General features: G+C 57.8%; 2 protein-coding genes across 5 annotated transcripts in view; one reads left to right on the forward strand and one right to left on the reverse strand.

The window, feature by feature from the left end:
• The window catches only part of G6PD (glucose-6-phosphate dehydrogenase), a 12,984-nt gene extending 11,722 nt beyond the window's left edge, over positions 1-1,262 (reverse strand). Inside the window, exon 1 of one of the 2 annotated variants that reach the window (XM_082680642.1) lies at positions 854-1,262. In XM_082680642.1, the coding sequence (XP_082536768.1) occupies positions 854-965 (112 nt within the window). In that variant the 5' untranslated portion in view covers positions 966-1,262. Of the gene's footprint in view, positions 1-563; positions 683-853 lie in introns of those variants that run through there. The other variant, XM_082680643.1, reaches the window with a different exon arrangement.
• Positions 1-19,113, forward strand: part of IKBKG (inhibitor of nuclear factor kappa B kinase regulatory subunit gamma) — a 22,559-nt gene extending 3,446 nt beyond the window's left edge. The window contains exons 1-10 of one of the 3 annotated variants that reach the window (XM_082680645.1): positions 1,428-1,541; positions 5,014-5,215; positions 8,540-8,751; positions 13,289-13,407; positions 15,701-15,853; positions 16,362-16,437; positions 17,437-17,580; positions 17,864-18,006; positions 18,175-18,236; positions 18,505-19,113. In XM_082680645.1, coding sequence (XP_082536771.1) covers positions 5,029-5,215; positions 8,540-8,751; positions 13,289-13,407; positions 15,701-15,853; positions 16,362-16,437; positions 17,437-17,580; positions 17,864-18,006; positions 18,175-18,236; positions 18,505-18,647 — 1,239 coding nt within the window. In that variant the 5' untranslated portion in view covers positions 1,428-1,541; positions 5,014-5,028 and the 3' untranslated portion in view covers positions 18,648-19,113. Of the gene's footprint in view, positions 1-1,427; positions 1,577-5,013; positions 5,216-8,539; positions 8,752-13,288; positions 13,408-15,700; positions 15,854-16,361; positions 16,438-17,436; positions 17,581-17,863; positions 18,007-18,174; positions 18,237-18,504 lie in introns of those variants that run through there. The other 2 variants (XM_082680644.1, XM_082680646.1) reach the window with 2 other exon arrangements.
• Positions 19,114-22,514: the final 3,401 nt, after the last annotated feature.

The raw sequence follows: 22,514 nt of genomic DNA on the forward strand, positions 1-22,514 counted from the left end.
GTAGAAGAAAAACTGGTTAACAAGGCAGGAGAACAGAAGAGCATTGAGAAGCTGGCCCCTTTCTGGAGGGGTCCTTTGGGCTCTCACCCAGCTGGTGCCTGATTATTGAAACCACTCACTGTGAATGGCTGGGGAGCAGGACGTTTGGGAGGTTAGAAACTGCTGGCCCTGGGCTCTGGCCATACTCTCTGGGCAACCTTCTTTCATGGTGTATGTTACCAAATTACCCAAAGCATTAATGAATTCCTTCTAGGGCCTCCGCTCTGGGGGACTGAATAAAACCCTGCTGTAGCATTGTACGACCTGCTTAAGACTATCTCACCCGGGGTTCAGGCGGAAACTCCACAATGAGCTGGAGCATGCTAGATTGTGCAGCTGATGGAGTGTAGCTCCAGCCCTCCTCCTGCCACGCTGCGAGACACCGGCAAGCCCCGTGTCCAGTGTGGCGGGGGGGCGGGGATGTAGGGGACTGTAAGATCGGCTAAGACCCTCTCGATTTTGCCCCGTTCCCAAGTATGGGAAATCAAAGTGCCTCGCAGCGCCGCGACCGCCCACTCAGTTACCTGTGCTTCGACGCTGCCACCCGTCGCGCTCGCAGCCCCGGAGTTCCCGGCAGTTTCCGGGGGCTACTCCCCGCCGGCCCATTTAACCGGCGGGGGCGGGCACCTGGTCTGAGCTGACCAGCCTCAGGCGAGACGCGCGGGTGGGGCCTCTGCAGGCCCCTCCCTCGAGGGGCGGGGAGGGCCAAGGGGCGGGCAGGTGCGCGCGCATTCCAGGCCGCCCCCCCCCCCCCCCCCCCCCCAGCGGACCCTGTGCGAGGGCCCAGCCCTGGCCCACCCTGCCCTTTGAGCACCTGCGCTGGCCGCCGGGCTACGAGCTGCTTCCTTTACCCGCCGCCGTTGTACCGTGTCCCCGATGCTTCGAGAGTCCGCGTGCTGCTCTCTGCTGCTCGCCCGCGTGCCCATCCCCGGCCCGACCCCGCCCCTATAGTCCGGCTTTCTCGCGTGCCCTGGGAGGTCCCGCGCCCTCGCGAAGGGCTCCACTTCCGCCGGCCGCGTGGTCACGCCCCTCGACCTTGTTTGTGGGCGGGGCCTTCAGCAGCCCCGTCCCCTCGCTGGACCGGTCGCCGGATCAGGTCAAACCGGCCCTATTAGATGATAGCCTCGTCGTGGCTCCTCCCCTAACGGGGGCGGGGCGGCCAAGCGCCCCGAGGCTGGATGCAGCCGACGGAGAGACAAGGGGGAATGCGGGTCGCGACGCATATTACTGGGGAACGTCCTGAGGGCCAGCCGAAGCTGCCGGGCTCGGGTTTCGGTCTGAGGCAGCCTCCCTCACACCTCTCCCCGGCCGGCCGGGGTCGGGGCCTGAGTGTTTTACTTCCGGATCCCAGTTACGACACCGGAAGCCGGAAGTGGGAATTTGGCAGCGGGAGAAGGGAAGGGCTACCGCGGAACCCAGGCTTTCTCGGAGCATCGGGGCCCGAGGAGCGCTCGGGGCCCGCCACTCCCGCCTTTCTCACGTCGGACCGACTCTGCTGACAGGTGTGGTCCTCTTTTCCGAAGACAGGGTACCATCGGTGGGTGTTCCGCTGCCTCCGAGACCCCCCCCCCGGACGACCAGGCTTCCCCCTCCTGTTGGGCCCCAGCCAGGTTCTGCCGCCAGCTTCTAGACCAGGGGCCGAGCCCAGCCGATTTAGGACTCAGGTTACTTTAGCGGCGAGCGGGACTGTTCCTGCCTCTTCTTCCTCCACCACGACGGAGTCTGACCACACCCCTAGTTTGTGAATGACTCTTCTAGTTCGGAGACATTTTCTGTTCATCAAACTTGACTGCATTTGAGGTTAAGTTCTTTAAAAAGGCCTCAAATATAACTTGGCAGCTAAGTATCTTAACTCATGTGCCTCATTTTGCTCCTTTTGCAAAAGGTGACTGTCTCCCGGACCTCATATCCTTTCTGTGACTTGAGGATGAATGGGCCATCCTGGCATGTTCGAGGAACTCATTAAGGCGGCCACTATATCTGGAGTAGAGTGAGCGAGGGGAGAGTACTTAGAGTGGAAGCCATGGGGGACCAGATAGTGCACGGCCTTGTAGGCGGGTTGTAGGGTCTTTGAGTTTTACGCGATGGGCAATGAGACACCATGGTAGGGATCCGAGTAGAAGAGGAATGTGATCAGAGTCACCTTTTAGGCTGATTGTTCAGCTGATTGTTCGCTGATTGGCGCGGTGGGGAGAACAGACTGCAGGGGGCAAGGGTAGGAGCAGGGTGACCTGTTAGGAGGTTATTGTAGTAATCCAGGTGAGAGACGATGCTGCTCTGATCATTTTATTATGTAAAATTTCAAAGATGTTCAAAAGTAGAAAGAATAGTCTGGTAAATCCAATGTATCCACTTCCCAGCTTCAACAGTTACCAACTCGTGGCTACTTTTGTTTAATTTATACCCCTCACAGTATTCTATTATTTTCAAAAATAGCTTTATTGACATATAATTCACATACCTTACAATTCACCCATTTAAAGTGTACAGTTTGCTGGTATATTCACAGACTTGCACAACCATCACCATTAATTCCAGAACATTTTCGTCACTCCAAAAAGAAATCCCATAAACTTTAGCCATCACCCCCATCACCCCATCTACCCCAGCTCTAAGCATCCACTAGTCTCTATGTATTTGCCTGTTCTGGACATTTCACATGAATGGAATCATATAATATGGGTCTTTTGTGACTTGTTTCTTTCTCTTAGCATAATGTTGTAGCGTGGGAACGTACTAGATTTTGTTTATTCATCAGCTGATGGACACTTCGGTCATTTCCACTCTTTGGCTGTTAGGAGTAATGCTGCTGTGAACATCCCTGTGTGGACACAGGTTTTCATTTCTTTCAGGTAGATACCTAGGAGTTCCCCCATTATTTTGAACCAAATTCCAGACAGTGTAATTTCGTCCACAAATATTTCAGTGTGCATCTCTAAGAAATGACTTTGAAAGAAACATAACCACAATACCACTATCACACCTAAAATAGTTACCATTATTTGCTTAGCATCATCAAATAAATTCTAAGATACATTTTGACAGGATTTCCTGATGGATCTGACGTGAGCTGTGAGCGGCAGAGAGGACTCAAGAAGGACTCCTAGGTTTTGTCCCGCTAACTGGAGGATGGATTTGCCACCAGCTGCTAATAAGGAAGGCCGTGGGTGAGCTGGCTTCTGGGAACTGTCAGGAGTGCAGTTTTAGAGACGTTAGTTTTTTGTTTTTTTTTTTTGCAGTACGCGGGCCTCTTACTGTTGTGGCCTCTCCCGTTGCGGAGCACAGGCTCCGGACGCGCAGGCTCAGCGGCCATGGCTCACGGGCCCAGCCGCGCCGCGGCACGTGGGATCTTCCCGGACCAGGGCACGAACCTGCGTCCCCTGCATCGGCAGGCGGACTCCCAACCACTGCGCCACCAGGGAAGCCCGAGACATTAGTTTTGAGAGGATGACTAGATACCCAAGTGGAGATGTGGAGTTTGATGTGTTAGTTTGGAGTTCAGGAAGGAGTTCTGATTTGGGGTATCATCAGCATTAAGATGAGGGTTACAGCTTTGAGTCTGGATGGAATTAGTATTGGAGTGACTGGAGTTAGAGAAAAGATCCCAGAACAGAGCCCTGGGCACCGCCATGTGAAGGGCTGGGCTGACGAGGATGGTCCAGTGAAAGAGCCAGAGCAGGGGCAGCCCGTGAGGCAGAAGGAGAACCAGGAGAGTGGGCTGTTCTGGAATCAGGGACCAGCGATCCGTCAGATACTGCTGGTGGGTCAGGAGGGTGTTCAGGTAAGTATCAGTAATAGTGAAACGTCCAGGCTCACTTGGTGTTTGAGTCTCTGGCTGAAGCTCAGGCCCTACTCCTGGAAACTTCTGTTGGGATTGGCCTCCTCCTCCATGTAGTCAGTCTTCTTGGTCAGGACTTAAAAGGGCTCCAGGCTGCTGCTGTCCAGCATAGCCTCCCTCTCTATACTCTAGTTCACAAGAGAACGCAAACAGCTCAGCCTGTGTCTGCCACTTTCTCTTCGGCTGTGAGCCCAGCTCCCACTTTCAGATGCTTCAGTACACATCAGATGCTAGATGTCCACCTCGGCCCCTCAGGTCCAGGGAACACTCATCAGGCTCTGAGTGAAGCCCCTCTTACTTGGTGTCTGGACTTCCTAGGGCTGCTGTGGGAGATTTCCACAAGCCAGGGGGCTGAAAACAACAGAAATTTATCCTCTCCCAGCTCTGGAGACCAGAAGCCTGCGATCAAGGTGTTGGCAGGGCCGTGCTTCCTTTGGAGGTTCCAGGGGAGGGTTCTTCCTGCCTCTTCCAGCTTCTGGGGGCTCCAGGTGCCGCTTGGCTTGTGGCCACATCCCTCCCATCTCTGCCTCCATCTTCACGTGGCTTCTGCTCTGCGTCTGTATCTCTGCTCTTCTGTGTCTTATAAGGACCCTGCCATTGGATTTAGGGCCACTCTCATCCAGGATGATCTCATCTCCAGATCCTTAACTTTATTACATCTGCAAAGACCCTTTTGCCAAGTCAGGTCACAGTCACAGGTTCTGGGGGTCAGGGCGTGGACATACCTTATTGGGGGCCATCATTCCACTCAGTACACTAGGTGAGGGGCCAGCACCCTCTACTCGTGCTTGGAGGTGTAGGTGTCGGGGTAGGATTCCCGGCACACTGGCACCTCCCTCCAAAAATAATCTCCGTGATTTCTCCTCTCTGGTGAAGTTCCTCAGGTTACAGCCTGGAGATAGTGCTAGGCACAGTTTACAACCAGTGCTGAACCGTGACCTTTCCAAGCGCCACATAAATGCCTGTGCCTCCCTTTGGAATGGGAGTATGTGCCACCTCTTAGCAGCCTTTTCTGCTTGGCACAGTGCTCGTCATTCTGCTTAAAGTGTGGCGCCCGAACTCCTCCCCGGCCTGCAGGGTGGGAGAATTCTGCGTAGGCCTCCTCACGTGATGCCTCTGCTGGCTCTCTGTTTCAGACCCTGACGTGTTGGATGAGCAGGCCCCCTTGGAAGAGTCCACTGTGTGAGATGGTGCAGCCTAGCGGCGGCCCGGCAGGGGACCAGGACGTGCTGGGTGAAGAGTCTTCTCTGGGGAAGCCAGCCATGCTCCACCTGCCTTCAGAGCAGGCTGCTCCTGAGACCTTCCAGCGCTGTCTGGAGGAGAATCAAGAGCTCCGAGGTGAGGGAGACAGCGGGTGTGTGGAGTAAAATGTCCGGGGACCCGGCACTGCTGGGGGAAGGATTATCGCACTCACCTGCCCCTCTGCCTTGACTGGGACTGGGGTGGGCCAGTTAGAGACTGAAGCTCAGCCACGCTTCCTCTTTGTTTCAGGTGGGATTCCCTGGAATTGGACTTTGAGATACAGAGTGGCATGCAGGACGTTTATTTAGAGTTCTCTTAGGAGTAACACTGGGGGGGGGGAAGGGCAGGGCAGTGAAGAAGCAGGGGAGGGCGGAGGGAGAAGCTGGGCCGCAGTGCAGGCCAGCCCTACAAGGAGCTCTGGAGCGGGAAAGACCCTTCTGCGTTGTCCCACTTGGGCCAACGCGGCCAGGCCCCCTGTGTCTCCGTACTGATCAGTCATTAAGCACTGGCTCTCGTGGGAAGGGGCGAGGCTATCCTGGGAAGGAGCGAGGTTATTCCGGGAGGGGCGTGGCTATCCTGGGGAGGGGGCGTGACCTGCTCCGGAAAGGGGCTGTGGTCCGCTCTGGGAATGGGCGTGGCCTCCCTGAGAAGGACCAGTGGGCTGCTTTGGAAAAGGGGCGTTCAGGCTCTGTGGGCGGGGCATGAGCCCGGCGGGCCGCTCCTCGAAGATACCGGAGCTGAGGGCTGTCCTCCAGCAGCACCCACCCCCCAGGTGGCCGGGTTCGAGTACCTTCCGGGCCGCCCCCTCCCCATCGCCATCACAGCCCCCGCTCACTCACTGTCCATGTGCTCGCCTGCATCGGGGGCAGCTTCTCCAGGCCCCAGGGGCCGTCTCATCGCGCCCTCACCTGGTGTGGCTGCCCTGGGGTGTGACCCACTCCTGCCTGCTTCGCGTGAGACAGCCCTCCCCCCTGGTGGTCGTGCCCCGGGGGCTCCTCGTCTGGCGCGCCGCTCCTTGGGTACGGTAGCCCCAGGTGCCCAGGCGGCACCCCTGCTTCTCACTCAGTGAGACTCTTGTGTTTTGTGCTGTGAGGACCTTCTACACTGCCGAGCCCAGAGCTGCAGGTGGAGATGGGCGGCACAGACTCCCCGGGTGGGTCACGGGGAGTGATGGGGCACATGGCCACTTTTGCTTCATCCTGGTTCCTGTTGGCAACTCAGGGCTTAGAAAGGTCGCAGCCTTTGTGTACACCATATCCCAGAGGACAGGGCCTTGGTTATTTTCACTCAGCCATCCACTGTCCAAGCTGGTGGGCAGGTTGGCATGTGACATAAGCAGTGGAGGCCACAGTCATGGGACCACTCCCCGACCCCTCTGCTGGACAGTGCATCCTCTGGTGTGATGGGATGTCACGCGGGGCCCTGTGCTGATGAGTCACGTGCCCTGTAGGCCTCGGAGACTGGTGCTGGCTGAGGCCCTGCAGGCAGGGACCAAACTTGTGCCCAGAATATGTGTCTCTTTTTCTGTGAAGATGAGTCGCCTTCTCTTGCAGGATGGAAAGGTCAGCCGGCCACTTAGGGGCTGCTTGGTCTTTTGGAGCGCTGGCCTGCTTTGGAGACAGCCCTGATTCACGCACAGAGGGCTGGGACCTACCTGCTTGAGGACAGGGTCCTCCCCCTCAGCGCTCAGACATCTAGAGGTTGTTCTGGGCACTGTGGCGTGTTGAGCAGCGTCCCTGGCCTCTACCCACGAGGTGCCAATAGCACCCCTTCAGTTAAGACAACCATCAGTATCCCCAGATGTCATCAGATGTCCTACTGTGTTGGGGCCACATAGAGCTGGCAGCCGGGCTGAGGGGCGGGGAGACAGCTCACCCTCCATAGCTATGTGCGTAGTCTCTGCTCATCCCCAGGACAGCGCTCTGGCAAAGGGGACTCGGGCTGGCCAGACAGGCACCATGGACCCCCAGCTGCCCCCCAGGGAGCTCGGGCTCTGCACGTTTCTGCTTATACGGCTGCAGTGTATCAGGCCCTGGTCCAAACCCCTGGGGCCCGAGGTGTCTGCCCCTGTGATGCTTGTGATTGTGTCCATGGAGGAGGGGGCAGGAGGGAGGACGTAGGATTTGTTTGGAGTATTTGTGGGTAAGCTTCATGGTAGAAGTCGTTTCTACCTGGTGTAGGAGTCCATTGATGTGGCGAGTCCAGTGAGAAGCATGAGTGGGCGCCAGTGTCTGGGGCCAGAGGGGAGTGACTGCCAGTGGGTATGAGGTTTCTTTTGGAAGATGGAAATGCTCTGGAGCTAGGCAGAGGTGATGGGCGCACAGCTTGGTGAGTATACTATAGCCACTGAGTGACCGGATACTTTAAAATAGTTCAAGTGGTGAATTTGGTGTTCTGTGAATTGTACCTCAGTTAAAAACAGAAGTTGCGTGTGAGCTGAGCTGAGCCTTGGTGGAGGCTGGTGAGGAACCTGAGGCAGGGGACAGTGGGGCGCACAAGGTGGCTTTGGAGCCAGGCTCAGGAGCCACTGTGGTTCCGGCGAAAGAATGTTCCATCAGTAGGCACCAGTTAGCTCGTTGGGGGTTTTGACCAGAGGGGGGCCTGAAGCTACTGCCTGCCCCCTCTTGTCCAGCTCTGTGGTGGCTAGAACCTTTGCATGCCACGGATCAGTTCTGTCACTCCCAACGGATTTCTGCTGCCTGGGGTGTCCCCAGGTGTGTGGCTGTCCTTTCCTTAGGCCCTGCTGACTGCCCGGGGAAAGGAGGATGGACTGGTTCTTGAGGTTGTCTTGAAAACCAGGCACTTGGGCTGCTTTTTTGTTCACCTTTCCTCATCCTGTGAGATGGGTGTGCTTGTCCCCGTTGAACATGGACATGAGGATGGTGAGGCTCAGAGAGGTGGCTAAGTGGCCTGCTCCAAGGCTTCTCACCACCCCCCCTGGTCTGTGGCCAGCAGTGCCACGGGCAAGTTTGTTCTGGTGGCTGTGCCCCCGAGTCTGATCCCGAAGGCAGTGACCCAGGGCCCCAGGGCGGCCCACCTCTGACCCACGCAGAGGGCAGATGAGTTCCAGAGTCACTTGCAAAGAAAGTGGCATTTGACACGTGCTTTTTTCTTTTTTTTTGGCTGCCATGTGCGGCCGGTGGGATCTCAGTTCCCCAACCAGGGATTGAACCCACTCCCTGACAGCGAAAGCCTGGAATCCTAACCACTAGGCCACCAGGGAACTCCCGGACACATGCTTTCAAGTGAAGCTGACGTGGTTAATATCTTGGAGACACTGGGGGCACGTCATTTGCGTAGTTGACTTCGAAAGCGCTTGGCGAAGTGAAGGGAGTGTTTGGAAGCTGTCAGGGTGGGAGAGGCCGCGGGGTGGTGGAGGCCGCGGCCACCAGGCTCACCTGCCCCCTGCCACCTCTGCAGATGCCATCCGCCAGAGCAACCAGATGCTGCGGGAACGCTGTGAGGAGCTGCAGCGTTTCCAGGGCAGCCAGAGGGAGGAGAAGGCCTTCCTCATGCAGAAGTTCCAGGAGGCCCGGGACCTGGTGGAGAGGCTGAGCCTGGAGAAGCGGGAGCTGCACCGGCAGAGGGAGCAGGCCCTGCAGGAGGTGGAGCGCCTCAAGACATGCCAGCAGGTAGCGGGCCACTGCTGCCCGCCCCGGACCCGCAGGGACTGTGCTCGGGGTCGTGGGGGGGGCTCCTGGAGTTGGGAAAAGCCATTGTCCTCGTGGTCATGGCGTTAGGCTTAGTCACCCAGGAGGGATGCAGGTTGAAATCAGCAAAGATAAAAGGAACAGAGGGCGGGTCCAGGAGAGGCTGGGCCACGTGTGATGGCACGCACGGGTACCACCGCCAGGGAAGCTCCCGTGAATGGTGCGGTCTGGGGACTTGAGTGGGGGTTGGTCCTGGAGGCCTGGGGCACCCACGTGACTGACCTGAGTTCCCGGGTCTCTGCGCCCCGCAGGTCAAGGTGATACATGTGGCCTGGGGCCCCGCCCCAAATCACCCTGGTGGTGTAGACTGCCTGGTGGGGGCCCTTGGGGAGGTGTGTTAGGTTCCTGGAGCTGCTGTGACAAAGTACCACAAACTGGATAGTTTTAAGCCACAGAAACGTATTGTCTCCTAGTTCTGGAGGCTGGAAGTCCAAGATCAAGATGAGGGCAGGATCTGGCCAAGGCCTCTCTCCCAGCCTCGGGTGCTGGCTGGCAGGACTTGGCGTCCCTTGGTTTGCAAACACACTGTCATGGGGCCTTCTCCCCGCATGTCTGGGCATCTCTCCTCCTCTTATGAAGACACTGGTGTCAAAGAGCAGCTCAGCCGGCCATTAGGTAAAGGGGTAAAAACAGGTTTTGTTTGGTAACTACCAACAGCAGGGGAAGGTGCTGCGCACCCTTCTGATGGGCACAGAATTGCTGGCGATTTGAAGGGAGAGTGAGGTGGGGGCAGCGAGCAGGGGCTCAAGTGAAAACCCACGCGGGGTGGGTCAGTGTCAGTGCGGTGAGGTCAGCAGCGTCCACCCCGGGAGTCAGTTCTGGAAGTTAGGATTCCATCCCACGCAGACACACGCAGACCGAGGCCCTATCCTTCCTGAGGATTTCGTTTCAGAGGAATGGCTCTCAGGTCCCCAAGAAAGACTCCTGGGTTGTCTCAAAGGGACAGAGGAAGGATTCACATGTTGGGAGCCCTCTTAGGAAAGGCTCTGAGGATGGTGGGGGTCTAGGTCAGGTGTTGGCTGGAGCAAACAGTACATTCTTTTGCCAGCCCTCTTTTCTCAGACAGGAACTCAAAAGGGGGCTGGGCCGGCCTAGGGTCGTGACCTTAGGCTGCAAGAAGCCACTCTAGAGTTTGCTCGAGTGTCCGAGTCTTTTGTAGTTCTCAGCAGTCACTGGATCAGGGGCCCACCCTCCTCCAATACGATCTCATCTTAAGTTGGTCACATCTGGAGAGACCCTGTCTCTAAATCAGGTCCCATTTACAGGTACTGGGGGTTAGGCCGTGGCCATGTCACTTTGGGGCCATCGGTAAAGCCACTACAATCCTGAACTGGTGTACTCGGCGCAGAAGTGAGAAGGAGAAGGCTGCTGTTCTCAGGATGCCTTCAGAGCATCTGCCTGCCCCGTGCTCACGTGATGGGATGCTGGCTTCACGGTAGCGATCAGAGCCACTGCCAAAGCCCTATTTCTAGCTGTCAAGCCTGACAGTAGCGGGTATTGGAGGGGCCATGGCTTCATGTTGCTGGTGGCAGCATCAGTTGGTGCCACTGCTTTTTTTTTTTTTTTCGGTACGCAGGCCTCTCACTGTTGCGGCCTCTCCCGTTGCGGAGCACAGGCTCTGGACGCGCAGACTCAGCGGCCACGGCTCACGGGCCCAGCCGCTCCGCGGCATGTGGGACCCTCCCGGACCGGGGCACGAACCCGTGTCCTCTGCACCGGCAGGCGGACTCTCAACCACTGCACCACCAGGGAAGCCCCAGTGCCACTGCTTTGAAAAACTATTTGGCATTTTTCTCTTCAAGTTGAAAATTTAGGTCACCCCCAACTCATCAGTTGCACCCCTGGTATACGTAAGAGAAACTCCTGCACATGGACAACAGGTGATGGGGATAAGACGGTGACCCCAGCAAAAACCTGGGCATAGCTGAGTGCCCGTCCCTGGAGAAAGTGGTAGAGCCACAGGCTGGAGTTTTTTCCAACAGCTCTTCCAGGATAAAACTCAACATACCATGAAATTCACCCCTTGAAAGTGTAGAATTCAGTAGTTTTTAGTATAGTCACAGAGTTGTCCAACCGCCACCTCCATCTGCTTCCAAAACATTGTCATCATCCCAAGGAGAAAGCCCGTCCCCACGAGCAGTCACTGCCCAGCCCCGGGCACATGCTCACCTTCCTGTCTGTGTTTGCCTGCTCTGGGCGTCTCCTGTGAGTAGGATCCACCGTGTGGCTCTCATGTCTGGCTGCTTTCACTCAGCATCACTTTTTTTTTTTTTTAAAGTAATATTTACTTATTTATTTATTTGGTTGCACCAGGTCTTAGTTGTGGCAGGTGGGCTCCTTAGTCATGGCATGCGAATTCTTTTTTAAATTTTTTTAACATCTTTATTGGAGTATAATTGCTTTACAGTGGTGTGTTAGTTTCTGCTTTATAACAAAGTGAATCAGCTATACATATACATATAACCCCATATCTCCTCCCTCTTGGGTCTCCCTCCCTCCCACCCTCCCTATTGACATGCGAATTCTTACTTGCAACATGCCTGTGGGATCTAGTTCCCTGACCAGGGATGGAACCTGGGCCGCCTGCATTGGACCTCAGAGTCCTAAGCACTGCGTCACCAGGGAAGCCCCAGCATCATGTGTTTTGAGGTCCATCCACGCTGTAGTCTGTCTGGATGATATTCCAGTGCATGGAGAGACTGCGTTTTGTTTATCCAGTCGTCATTTGATGGACATTTGGGTCGTTTCCACTCTGGCTGTTAGGAGTAATGCTGCTGTGTGGACGTGGGTTTTCACTTCTTTCAGGTAGATACCTAGGAGTTCCCCCATTATTTTGAACCAAATTCCAGACACCTCATAATTTTGTCTGTCAATATTTCAGTGTGCATCTCTAAGAAACATAAGAACAATACCACCATCACACCTAAAGTAGTTACCGTTACCTGCTTAGTGTCATCAAATAGATTCTAAGAAACATTTTGACAGGATTTCCTGGTGGATCCGATGTGAGCTGTGAGAGGTAGAGAAGACTCCAAGGTTTTGTGCCGCTAACTGGAGGATGGACTAGATGGGGAAGGCCTCACCGGGGTGCCATCTAGTCAGGACTGGAATACATGTGGGTATCTGGGGAAAGACTGTTTTAGAGGTGGAGAAAGCATGTGCAAAGGTCCTTAGGCAGGAGCATGTCTGTGATGTTCAGGGAAGACCGAAGAGGCAAACATGGCTGGGGCAGAGTGGATAGGGGCTGAGGAGGGCAGAGTCATGGTGGGGCTAATCATGTGGGATTAGTAAGCCAGTGAAGGATTTGGGCTTTGATCCTGAGTGTGACCGGACCCGTGGGAAGGTGCTGTGCTAGTGTGAGACATTATCTGGATTCCTGTCTAGTGTAGGGGTGTTATGGGTTGAATTATGTTCCCCCAAAAGAAATGCCCATATCCTAACCCCTGGGACCTCAGAATGTGACCTTATTTAGAAATGGGGTGTTTGCAGATGTAATCAAGTTCAGATGAGGTCACACTGGCTTAGGATGGGCCTAAATCCAATGACTGGTATGTTTCAAAGAAGAGAAACAGACACCCAGGGAAGATGGTCACGTGACAATGGAGGCTGCTACAGCCAAGGGCCCTCAGGAGGAACCAGGCCCGCCGACACCTTACTCTTGGACTCCCGGCCTCTAGAGGCAATCCGTTTCTGTTGTCTTAAGCCCCCTGCTTTGTGGTCCTTTTGGGGAAAGCTTACTGCAGCCTCCGGGCCTCAATGTGGAGAAGCTGGGCAGGCAGTTGGGTAGCTAAGCTGGGGTGCCGGAGGGAAGTCTGTCCTGGAGGGAGGAATCTGGAAGCCCTCAGTCCGTGGAGGGTACTGAAAGCCTTGAGACGGAGCAGGTCATCATCGTGCGCGTATAGCTGGAGAGGAGACGCGGCCCTGAGACTGCCCTTGAGAAGGATGGTGGGTGGGGCCGTGTGTGCGGCCGGGAGCACAGGGCTGCTGGTTCCTACTGAGGGGTTACTGCGGAGGGGCCGGGTATGCAGAAGACCGGGGCTGCATCCTTGGCTTGAGCAGCCCGAGGTCTCAGGGGACCGGGATCTGGACAGTTTGATGACGGAGGCACACAGACTCCTGCTGGGCTCAGCCCTCGCGGCCTGCTTGTCAGCCTCGTGAGACTCGAGGCACCTCCGTGCTCCCGTGTCCCTGGGTCTCCTGTTGCCCCATCTGCAGGGATGAGGAGGGGCTTGGAGTGGGGGCTCATGGGACTCGATCCCTTTCCACCGCTTCAGTTGCCTCGCTGGGGGGGAGAAGCTTCCAGAGGTGAGAGGTGAGATGAGTAGGGGTGCTGAGGGTGCGAGGGGAGCCCTCGGGGGACCCGTCTCAGTGCTTTCAGCTGCCCTGGGGCTTGGGGCTGCCAGGGGTGAGCAGCTGGTAGGGAAGCATCGCCGACAGGAGGTGGCTTTTTTTCATGCAGCAGATGGCCGAGGACAAGGCCTCAGTGAAAGCCCAGGTGACGTCCTTGCTGGGGGAGCTGCAGGAGAGCCAGAGCCGCTTGGAGGCCGCCACCAAGGAGCGGCAGGCTTTGGAGGGCAGGTGAGTAGGGAGGGAAAGCCAGCCTGGAGGCCGTGTCAGGGCGCCCGAGAAGAATGAGGCCATTCAGGGGCTTCCAGAGAGCTCCTCTGTGACAGGATGGATGGGAGCACACGGGCGTGGGGCAGGTGTGTGGCGGGGCTGTGGACTGGGTGTCCAGGACCTGAGTCCCAGCGGCACTTCTGGCCTCTCTGACCTTTTGCTGGAGTTTGGATTATTTCCTGAGGGGGCATTTGCCGGGCAGTGGGGAAGAGCACCCCCGTGACCTGCAGGAAAGCACTCCAGTGCCCTCCCGGCTGAGGTTGATGACAGGGACAGGGCATGCGCCAGCACCCCCAAGGACAGAAGACGCGGGTCGGGGGTGGAGAACCCCACACCTTCGGCTTCCCCTCTCCCTCCCATGAGGGGCCAGCCGAGCACTCTCCCTTCTCCGGCAGTGACAGATGCCTCCCTGGAGACCCAGGGAGCCCACTCGAGACTCAGCGCCCCGGGTTTCATTGAGGGCTGGTCGCTGCCCGGCACGTGCCAAACTTCCCGATTCCCAGAGGAAAGCAGGTGCGCCCCCTAAACCACCCTGTGGTGCCAGAGTCCAGGCACAGGGACCACCCTTATCAGTAGGGAAAGTGTCTTGTTGATGCAGGGCACTCACACCAGCCCACTGCCCGGGCACCACCCTGGGGCCAGCCTTGCAAGCCGGCCCTTACAAAGCTGGCAGCCTCAGGTCCACCAGTCGCTCTCTCCTGCAGAGGGAGGTTCCTGTAAGCGGGGTCATTGGGTCAAAGGGCACGGATGTTTCGGTGGTTCTCACGCCGCCCGGCTGCTGCCGTCCAGAAAGATGGGTCCAGGCGACAGAGGTGGCCCCAGCTCTCCCAGCGCGGGAGGTGATCGGGGTGCCCTGGGCGGTGTCGGGGGCGCCTTTGTGAAGGAGGCTGGAGGAGCAGGCAGGGGTGACAGCGTGTGAGCGCGCTGCCCTCTAGAAAGAAGACGGCGAAAGGGAGGCCGCGGAAGGCTGAGCCTGCTGGCCCCTGGCTCTTCGCATTCTGCTGTTTCCCGTACACGCTTCTGTCCCTCCGGGTTTCAAAAAGGCACGTGTAATTTTTAGGGCGCTTTTGGGTCTTCCCCGCCTATCTTTTTTCTATGCACATGAAAGAAGCCAACTTTGGTCACTTAATGACCCTGCAAGGGCGTTCCTCCAGCAATTGTAGGCTCTTGGGCACCCTCCTTCCCTGTCCCCCGCCCCCGTCTCCGTGGCTGAGCATGCGCGTGCTGAGCTGGACGGCTCGGGGCAGGAAGCCTGGCGCATCTCACATCATTCGGCGTGGCCATTTAAGTGGCCTCAGACTTAATGCACATGGCTGCCCTTTGAGCCCTGGCCTGTCACATCGGGCCCCTGGCAGGCAGCACTTCCATCTGCTGATGACAGTGGCAGCCGCTAACTTTTGTCGGCTCCCAGATGGGGACCTGTGTTCAGTAGATTTGGATGGGCGCGTGCACACGGTGAGACCAGAGACCATCCCCAGTAGCCTCCCCCACCAAGAAGCAGCCACTGTCGTCGCGCAGGGAGCTGTGTGGACGTAGGGATGTGGAGCGGGGAGATGGCGGGCTGGGCCGGAGGTGGCTGAGGAGAGCTGAGCTGTCACTGCGCCATGGGACAGGGCACCGGGAATTCTCTGCTGAGGCTGCTGCTGTCTCCTGGGTGGGCAGGCGCGAGGCTCTTCGTGCAGGTGCGGACCCCAGGGCCCAGACGGGCCTGCGCCCCCTCGCCACTTCTGGAGCTGTGACTGGTCGGCAGAGAGCCTCTGAGCACTGACCCTGCCTCCCCTTCACCTCCCCCCGCCCTGCCCCATTTCTCACCTTCTCCCTCTCCGGCTTCCAGAAAGGCTCTCTTTGCTGGCTGTCTCCACCTGCTTTCCTCCCAGTCCCTCCCAGCCCATCCACTGAGATGGCTCTGGCCAGGGCCCCCAGCGCCCACGTGTCGCAACCCAATGGGCAGTTCCCTGGGGCTCCTCTCCCCTGGGACCACCTCCTTCGCCTTCCAAAGGGCTTCTCTGGGGGCTGCCATCAGCCCGACCCTGCCCCCATTCGGCTGCCCTGCAGTTGTCCCTGTTTCCAGTGATAGTGCGTCCACTGTGATGCCTGGAGGACCCCCTTGGTCCCACCTCTCTGTGACTTGTCCCCCCCTCCTTGGTCCCACTGTGCCGTGACTTGTCCCTGCCTCTGCACAGCATGGCGGGGATGCTGGGAGCACAGGAGGGTCCTGCTACAGGCCCTCTGTGACCGCCCATGCCCTCACCAGGGTCCGGGCCGCCAGCGAGCAGGCCCGGCAGCTGGAGAACGAGCGCGAGGCGCTGCAGCAGCAGCACAGCGTGCAGGTGGACCAGCTGCGCCTGCAGAACCAGAGCATGGACGCCGCCCTGCGCATGGAGCGCCAGGCTGCCTCGGAGGAGAAGTGAGTGGGCCGCTGCCTCCTGGGAGCCCTTCCAGGGGCCGGCCGGTGGGGAGGGCCCAATGCTGTCCCTTACCGTTGTCACACCCCAACGATCCGGCTTTCAGAGGGTGACATTGTTCGCTCTCCGGTCCACATGTCAACAGCGTCCCGTCTGGGATCCTACCTTCTCCTTGTTGGCGTGTCTTTTGAGTCTTCTTTAATCTAGAACAGTCCTCCTGCTTTTCTCTGTTTTTCTTGAACTTGACTTTTTTGACCAGTACAGGACAGCTCTGTTTTATTATAAACATTTCTTTGTGTACATTTTGAAATGCCAGATTGATGGAAAATGATATGAAATAGGTAGCAAAGCTTGCCTCAGAGCTGACGGCCTTCCAGGCACACAGGCACCCTGAAAGCCACATTCTGGTCTGTGGCCGTGACGACAAGGAAGAGGGTGGAGTTGGAAGCAGTAAGAGCTGTGGCTGGGTCAGCACAAGGTGGTTCTCCAGCCTCAGCTCCTTTTCCGTAGGAGGAAGCTGGCCCAGCTGCAGGTGGCCTATCACCAGCTCTTCCAAGAGTATGACAGCCACATCAAGAGCAGCATGGTGAGCAGTGAGTGGAGCCGAGTGGACATGGTGGCGGCATCTCCTGGGCTGCCGGCCTGGGGCTGACTCCCTCAGCTCAGGGGTACTGGAACTCAAGGCCCTACCTTAACAGACTCACACAGCTGGCTCTGGAGAGGGATCCTCCATTCGACCTAGAGCTTCGTCAGGGCTCTGGGGTGATGGCTCAGGACAGGCAGTGGGGAGGCGGGGACGCTGGGGCTGTGTTGTTTGCAGCCCATGTTGGACTAGGCGGCGCCTCCAGATGCTCCGCCTGTGGGCAGGACCACGCTTGTCTCTGCAGCTGGTCCCTCCCGCCAGGCGTCCCCAGATTTCCCTGGGAATGTTTCCATACCAGTGTTGAAGGTGGCTGATACCCCTTTTCTAGTTTGTCCTCGTCAGACTTATACTGAGTGCGGCTTCTAGTGATCACATTCTAAGAAGGATGTAGTCAAACCCGAACATACCCGGAAGAGACTTATAAGGGTAAAGCCTGAAAAGTGGGTCCCATGAGGAAGAGTTAGTTAGGAAAGCGTGTCCCTTTGATCTCCAGAGGGAAGGCTTGGTGGTGTGTGTGTGCGTCTGTGTGTGGGGCTGTGGGGGGGGGGGCATCCGTGAGGGACCAGCAGACCCTCGACCAGGTGGCAGAGCGGAAGGACCGACGGGCCTCGGCTTAGCGGGCACATGGTGGAGCATTAGTGCATGAGACTGGCTCAGTGTGCAGCACGTGGCCTCAGGAGGGAGTGTGGCCCCCGTCCTTTGAGGGGTCAGAGGACTGTCCAGCTGGGAAGGGAATGTCGGCCTGGGGGCGGTTGTGCCAGATGACCTCGAGGTCCCCTCCAGCCTCCGCCTTTCCTGGGCCCTGCATAGCACGGGCTGGCTGGGCCCAATCTCTCGTTCCTCTCGGTTCTGCCTTCCTGGAGCGGCAGCTGGCCTGGGGGCAGCCCTGCCCCAAGGCTGAGCCAGACCAGGCCCTGTCAGCTCCCCGTCGCCCACATCTAGGGATTGCAGCTGGAAGATCTCAAGCAGCAGCTCAAGCAGGCCGAGGAGGCCCTGGTGGCTAAACAGGAGCTGATCGACAAACTGAAGGAAGAGGCTGAGCAACACAAAACTGTGATGGAGACGGTTCCGGTGCTGAAAGCCCAGGTGAGGGCTCTCCTCTGCGGCCTGCGCGCGGGTGAGCAGACCGGGCCACTGGCGCTGGGACCGGCATGCCTCTGGCAGCGCTTTGCACTGGCCTCTCGGAAGCTCTTTGAGTCCCTCGCAGTGTTCCTGGAAGCCTCGATGCCTCTGGGGTGACTGTCTTCGTGCTGTGGGCTCTGGGAGAACAGGAGCGGGCTCTGCCTTCCCCCGGCCCCCGTGGCTGCCGTGGAGTGTCCAGTGCGTGGCTGATGGAGAGTGGGCACTGCCCCTGTCTTGGCTTTGCCAGGCGGATATCTACAAGGCGGATTTCCAGGCTGAGAGGCAGGCCCGGGAGAAGCTGGCTGAGAAGAAGGAGTTCCTGCAGGCGCAGCTGGAGCAGCTGCAGAGGGAGCACAACAGGCTGAAGACCAGCTGTCAGGAGTCGGCCAGGTGGGCCTCGGAGCGCGGGACCCACGGGGAGTGGCAGCGGGTACCGGGCCTGTCAGGTTAGGGGGAGCTGGCCTCCCTCTCCCCGCCTCGCGCCTCGTCCTTCCATCAGCTTTGTACGTGCTGGAGATTGACTCATACGTACTGATCGGACGGTTTCTTTTCTCAAAGGATCGAAGACATGAGGAAGCGGCATGTAGAGGTCTCCCAGGCCCCCTTAGCCCCTGCCCCAGGTGAGGGAGCTGCAGGGGGAGGGCTGGGGAGGGCAGGGTGCTGGGAGGAGGTGCTGAGGATCCTGGAGCCCAGCGAGAGAGCCCCTGGCCCCTCCTTCCCAGCGGTACCGCCCCTGGGGGCGGGGCTAAAGGGGAGGCGCTAGCGGTGGGGACCCAGGTCACTGGAACCAAGGTATCTTGGCACTTTCTGCCTTGGCCCTTCCCTGCAGTTTGTGCAAGGGGACACACAAGAAGCCCGCCCCCACCAGTGCCTATTCTCTTTCCCCAGCTCATCACTCCTTTCACGTGGCCCTGCCCAGCCAGAGGAGAAGCCCCCCTGAAGAGCCGCCCAACTTCTGCTGCCCCAAGTGCCAGTATCAGGCTCCTGACATGGACACCCTGCAGATACACGTCATGGAGTGCATCGAGTAGGGCTGCCTACCGACACCCAGCCCAGGACAGTGCAATCTGTTGCTTTCCTCTCCTGTCTGCCTGGTCCTGAATTAGGGGCTGGGTGACAGAGGGTGGGCCCCTTCTCTGAGCCCCGAGACCTAGCCGCAGGGCCTTAGGTCCCCGTCCGCTGGTTCACCTCTTTTAGGGCACACAGAGCCCCAGATAGGTGCGATGCTCTGCTTTTTCTGTTCGTTCTGTCTGCTTGAGTCCGGGGTTCGCTCTTCTTTCACCTGTGCTGGGGAAGCCAAGAGCCCAGGCCAGGGCTCCCAGACAACTGATTCCCAGGCTGAGACGGGCAGGACCCTTCGTCCCGGCCGCCTGGCACAGTGCGGTGCTGCTCTCATGGGCCGTGTGCTGTTCCATTGGCGGCTGCACCACTGTGGATCGAACTTGTCTGCTGCTAGCGGACGTTTGCGTTGTTACTGGTCTTTTTACTGTCATAAACAACACCACGCTGAAAATCCTTGTGTGTCCGTCATATGTACCTTTTGGTTGGATGCCGCAGAAGCGGCACCATTGAGCAGGGGGGTAGACAGTGCCGGCGCTCCCCTACCCTGGGCGTGCTTTCCCACTCCTCCCTCACTCCCCATCGCCCTGCCGCAGATGATGGGTGTCCAGCCCGTGGGCTTGTGCCGTCCACCAGGCGAGCCGTTCTCTGTTAAGAGGGAGCTTGAGCATCTCTTGAGAGCTTGAAGGGTCCTGTTCAGTTCTTCTGGTGTAGACAGCTTGTTTGTGTTTTTTGCCCATTTCTCTATTGGGCTGTTAGTCTTTTGTTCCTTGACTTACAGCAGCTCTTTGGTCATTAGTGGGATCAGCTCTTGTGTGTGATAGAAATTTCGGTTATCTTTTCCTCCTGACTTGGTACCGGTGTGTTTGGACTGGAGATTGTCACTTTTTTTTTTTTTTCTTTTTTTTTGCGGTACGCGGGCCTCTCACTGCTGTGGCCTCTCCCGTTGCGGAGCACAGGCTCCGGACGCGCAGGCTCAGTGGCCATGGCTCACGGGCCCAGCCGCTCCGCGGCATGCGGGATCCTCCCGGACCGGGGCACGAACCCGTGTCCCCTGCATCGGCAGGTGGACTCTCAACCGCTGCGCCGCCAGGGAAGCCCTGGAGCTTGTCATCTTTGTAGTCACGTTTATCCTCTGTTCCTTCACGGCTTTGGGTTTGGAGTTGTTGCGACCACCTCTTGGTCTGGCGAGGGGCATGTCCCACACGTACGCTTGCCCTGTCCTTGCCCTGACACTGCAGTGCGCTCTTGTCCTCCCCAAGTGCGTTGCCACCCAGCGTGAGCAGTGGCGGCCGTATGTCATCACAGCCCAGAAGTTTGTGATGCCGCCCCCACACCGGCCTGGCCAGCAGAAGCCACTCAGCAATCTTTGCCAGATTACCAGCACCAGAGGACTCTTCCTGGTTGGTTTGCAAAATTCTGGCTATTTCCGAGGATGTCAAAGCTGTGGGCATTACCCCTGCAACTGTGGTTTGCTCCTCAGCGCCCAGCCTCTTCCTGCACCCCGTGGGCTGCCCTGGTTGGGAATGGGTTTTGTCCAGGCCGCCCTGCTATGCGGCAGTGACAGGGTGGGCTAGGATCGGGGTATAAGTCTCCTGCTGGAAGACGGCCCAGCCAGCATCCTGTTCCAAAAACAGGCCTTGGCTGGGGGCTTTCTTGGCATCTGCAGGGGTGGGAGGGGCTGGCCCACTTCCTGAAGCCCAAGTATGGAGTTGCAGATGGTCCTTCGGGAGCACGTTAAAGGCACAGAGAGGTTCTCCGCTCCTGGGTGCTGCGTTTCAGTCCACATCCTGCAAGTTTTCGACGAGCACTTTGTGTTTTGGGGGGAATGTGTTAGCTTCCTGTTGCTGCTGTAACAAATGGCTGCAAGCTTGGTGGCTTAAAACAACAGGAATTCATTCTTTGCCAGTTCTGGAGGCCAGAGTCTGAGGTTCAGGTGCGGGCGGGCTTGGCTCCTGGCGCCTCTGAGGGAGCCTCAGTTCTGGGCCTGTCTCCTAGCTCCTGGTGGCTGTCCTCGGTGCTCCTTGGCTGGCAGACGCGTCTCTCCGGCATCTGCCTCCGTCTTGACGTGGGCTTCTCCACTTCTGTCTGTGTCCTCTTTCTTCTCTTCTAAGGATACTTGTCGTTGGATTTGGGGCCCACCTGTGTCATCCAGGATGGCCTCATCTGTAGACCCTTAACTTTCATCACATCCCCCAAAACGCTTTTTCCAAATAAGATCACAGCCGCAAGTTCTGGGGGTCAGGACACGTATATCTCTCTTGGCCACCATTCAGCCCAGCACAGGGGCGTCTTCTGGAGCCCACAGATTAGGACAAACGCAGTCAAAGGCAGGCGTCTCCAGGAGCTGCAGCTCTGTCGGAGGGCTTGTTCCCCAGGGTGATGGTGGTGAGGAAAGCTGGAGTTGGCGGTGGGTGGGCCCTTGCAGGCTTGGGGACTGTCGATCCTTAGGACGTCTTGTCTCCAGCTGGACACCGCTGCTGCGGCCAGTGGACGTGGCCGGGAAAAGGGGTCAGTGCCGTTGGACCACCTGCAACCTGTGCTGGCTCCTGGCTGTGTAGGGATTGGCTTCGTGCTTCTAACAGGGTGGCAGGCGCACAGGAGCCCTTCTCTGATCAGCTCCCTTTTCTGAAAGGGGGTTGAAAGAAGGGGAGACCCTGGAGTGGTGCGAGGCGGACGTTCTCCCCCCCCCCAGGAGTGCGCCAGCACCTCGGCGGTGACCCCCACGCAGGCCGCACGGCGGCAGCGGCGAGAGCTTGACACTCGTGCTGCCCACGCCCCGGACCGGCTGAGTCGGGGCTGGGATGGGACCAGGCGCTGGCCGAGAACCACTGCTCTTTGGAACCCTCTCTTCCTGGAGGCTGTCTTGATTACTGTAACTTTGGAGTATAGTCTGGAGTTAGGGAGCCTGATTCCTCCTGTAGGGCCGACTGGACCTGAGAGACCGAGGGTTTTAAACCAGGGCTTCCACTCTCTGGCTTTGCGAACAAGTGGCTGGATTCCTCCCGTGAGGGAAGCAGCCTGCCTGTAGGATTAGCTGTGGCCCCTTGATACTCGTGACCCTGGGTTTGGGAGGTAGAGACAGACAGACAGAAGCACATCCCTGTTGTCATTCCCACACGCACCACTCCGTTACCTGCTTAAGAGGAATCCAGATGACCATAAAATAAGCAGCATATGAAAGGTTTTCTCCCTCACGAAAGACTAAAACAACACAGACTCAGACTACACACAAAGTGACGTCAAAATAGCGACAAATGAAGACTTCCAGTGCTCTGCCGACAAGGCGCAGGGACCCCCTTCCGTGGGGGCCGGTCAGGCGGGGTGACGACTTGGGCCTGTGCAGCCAGCACTGCAGACACCTCATCACCTGGAATACACTCTGTAGCACCTTGGTGTGAAAAAGCCAATAGACACAGTTATGTATAAAGTGCGACCCCCAATAAAAGAGCAAAAGATGCCGTGCACACCCTGCTACCACTTGGATGGATGTGGTGGTAGGATTACCAGTGATTAAGCTTTCCTCATGTATGTATTTCCTAGGTGCCTATCATTTGCAGGTATGAGTTTGATACATAGAGGATGTATGTTACTGCCCTGGGGTGGGTGCAGCAGGGGGCTTTGACACCAGGTGGCTGACAGCAGATGGTGCGAGGGCCGACTCGACGCTTCCATGCTGCGTGCGCACAGTGCATGGGGCAAACGACAGAGACGTGTCGTCTCCCAGTTGTGCAGGCCGGGAGGCCAAGATCCAGGGCTGTGGGCAGGGGCAGTTCCTTCTGGGGACCGCGAGGGGGGGTCTGTTCCAGGCCTCTCTCCTGGGCTTGTAGTTGCCGTCT

The sequence above is a fragment of the Grampus griseus genome, assembly GCF_964374135.1.
Source record: "Grampus griseus genome assembly, chromosome: X".
In the NCBI taxonomy this organism is placed as follows: domain Eukaryota; kingdom Metazoa; phylum Chordata; class Mammalia; order Artiodactyla; family Delphinidae; genus Grampus; species Grampus griseus.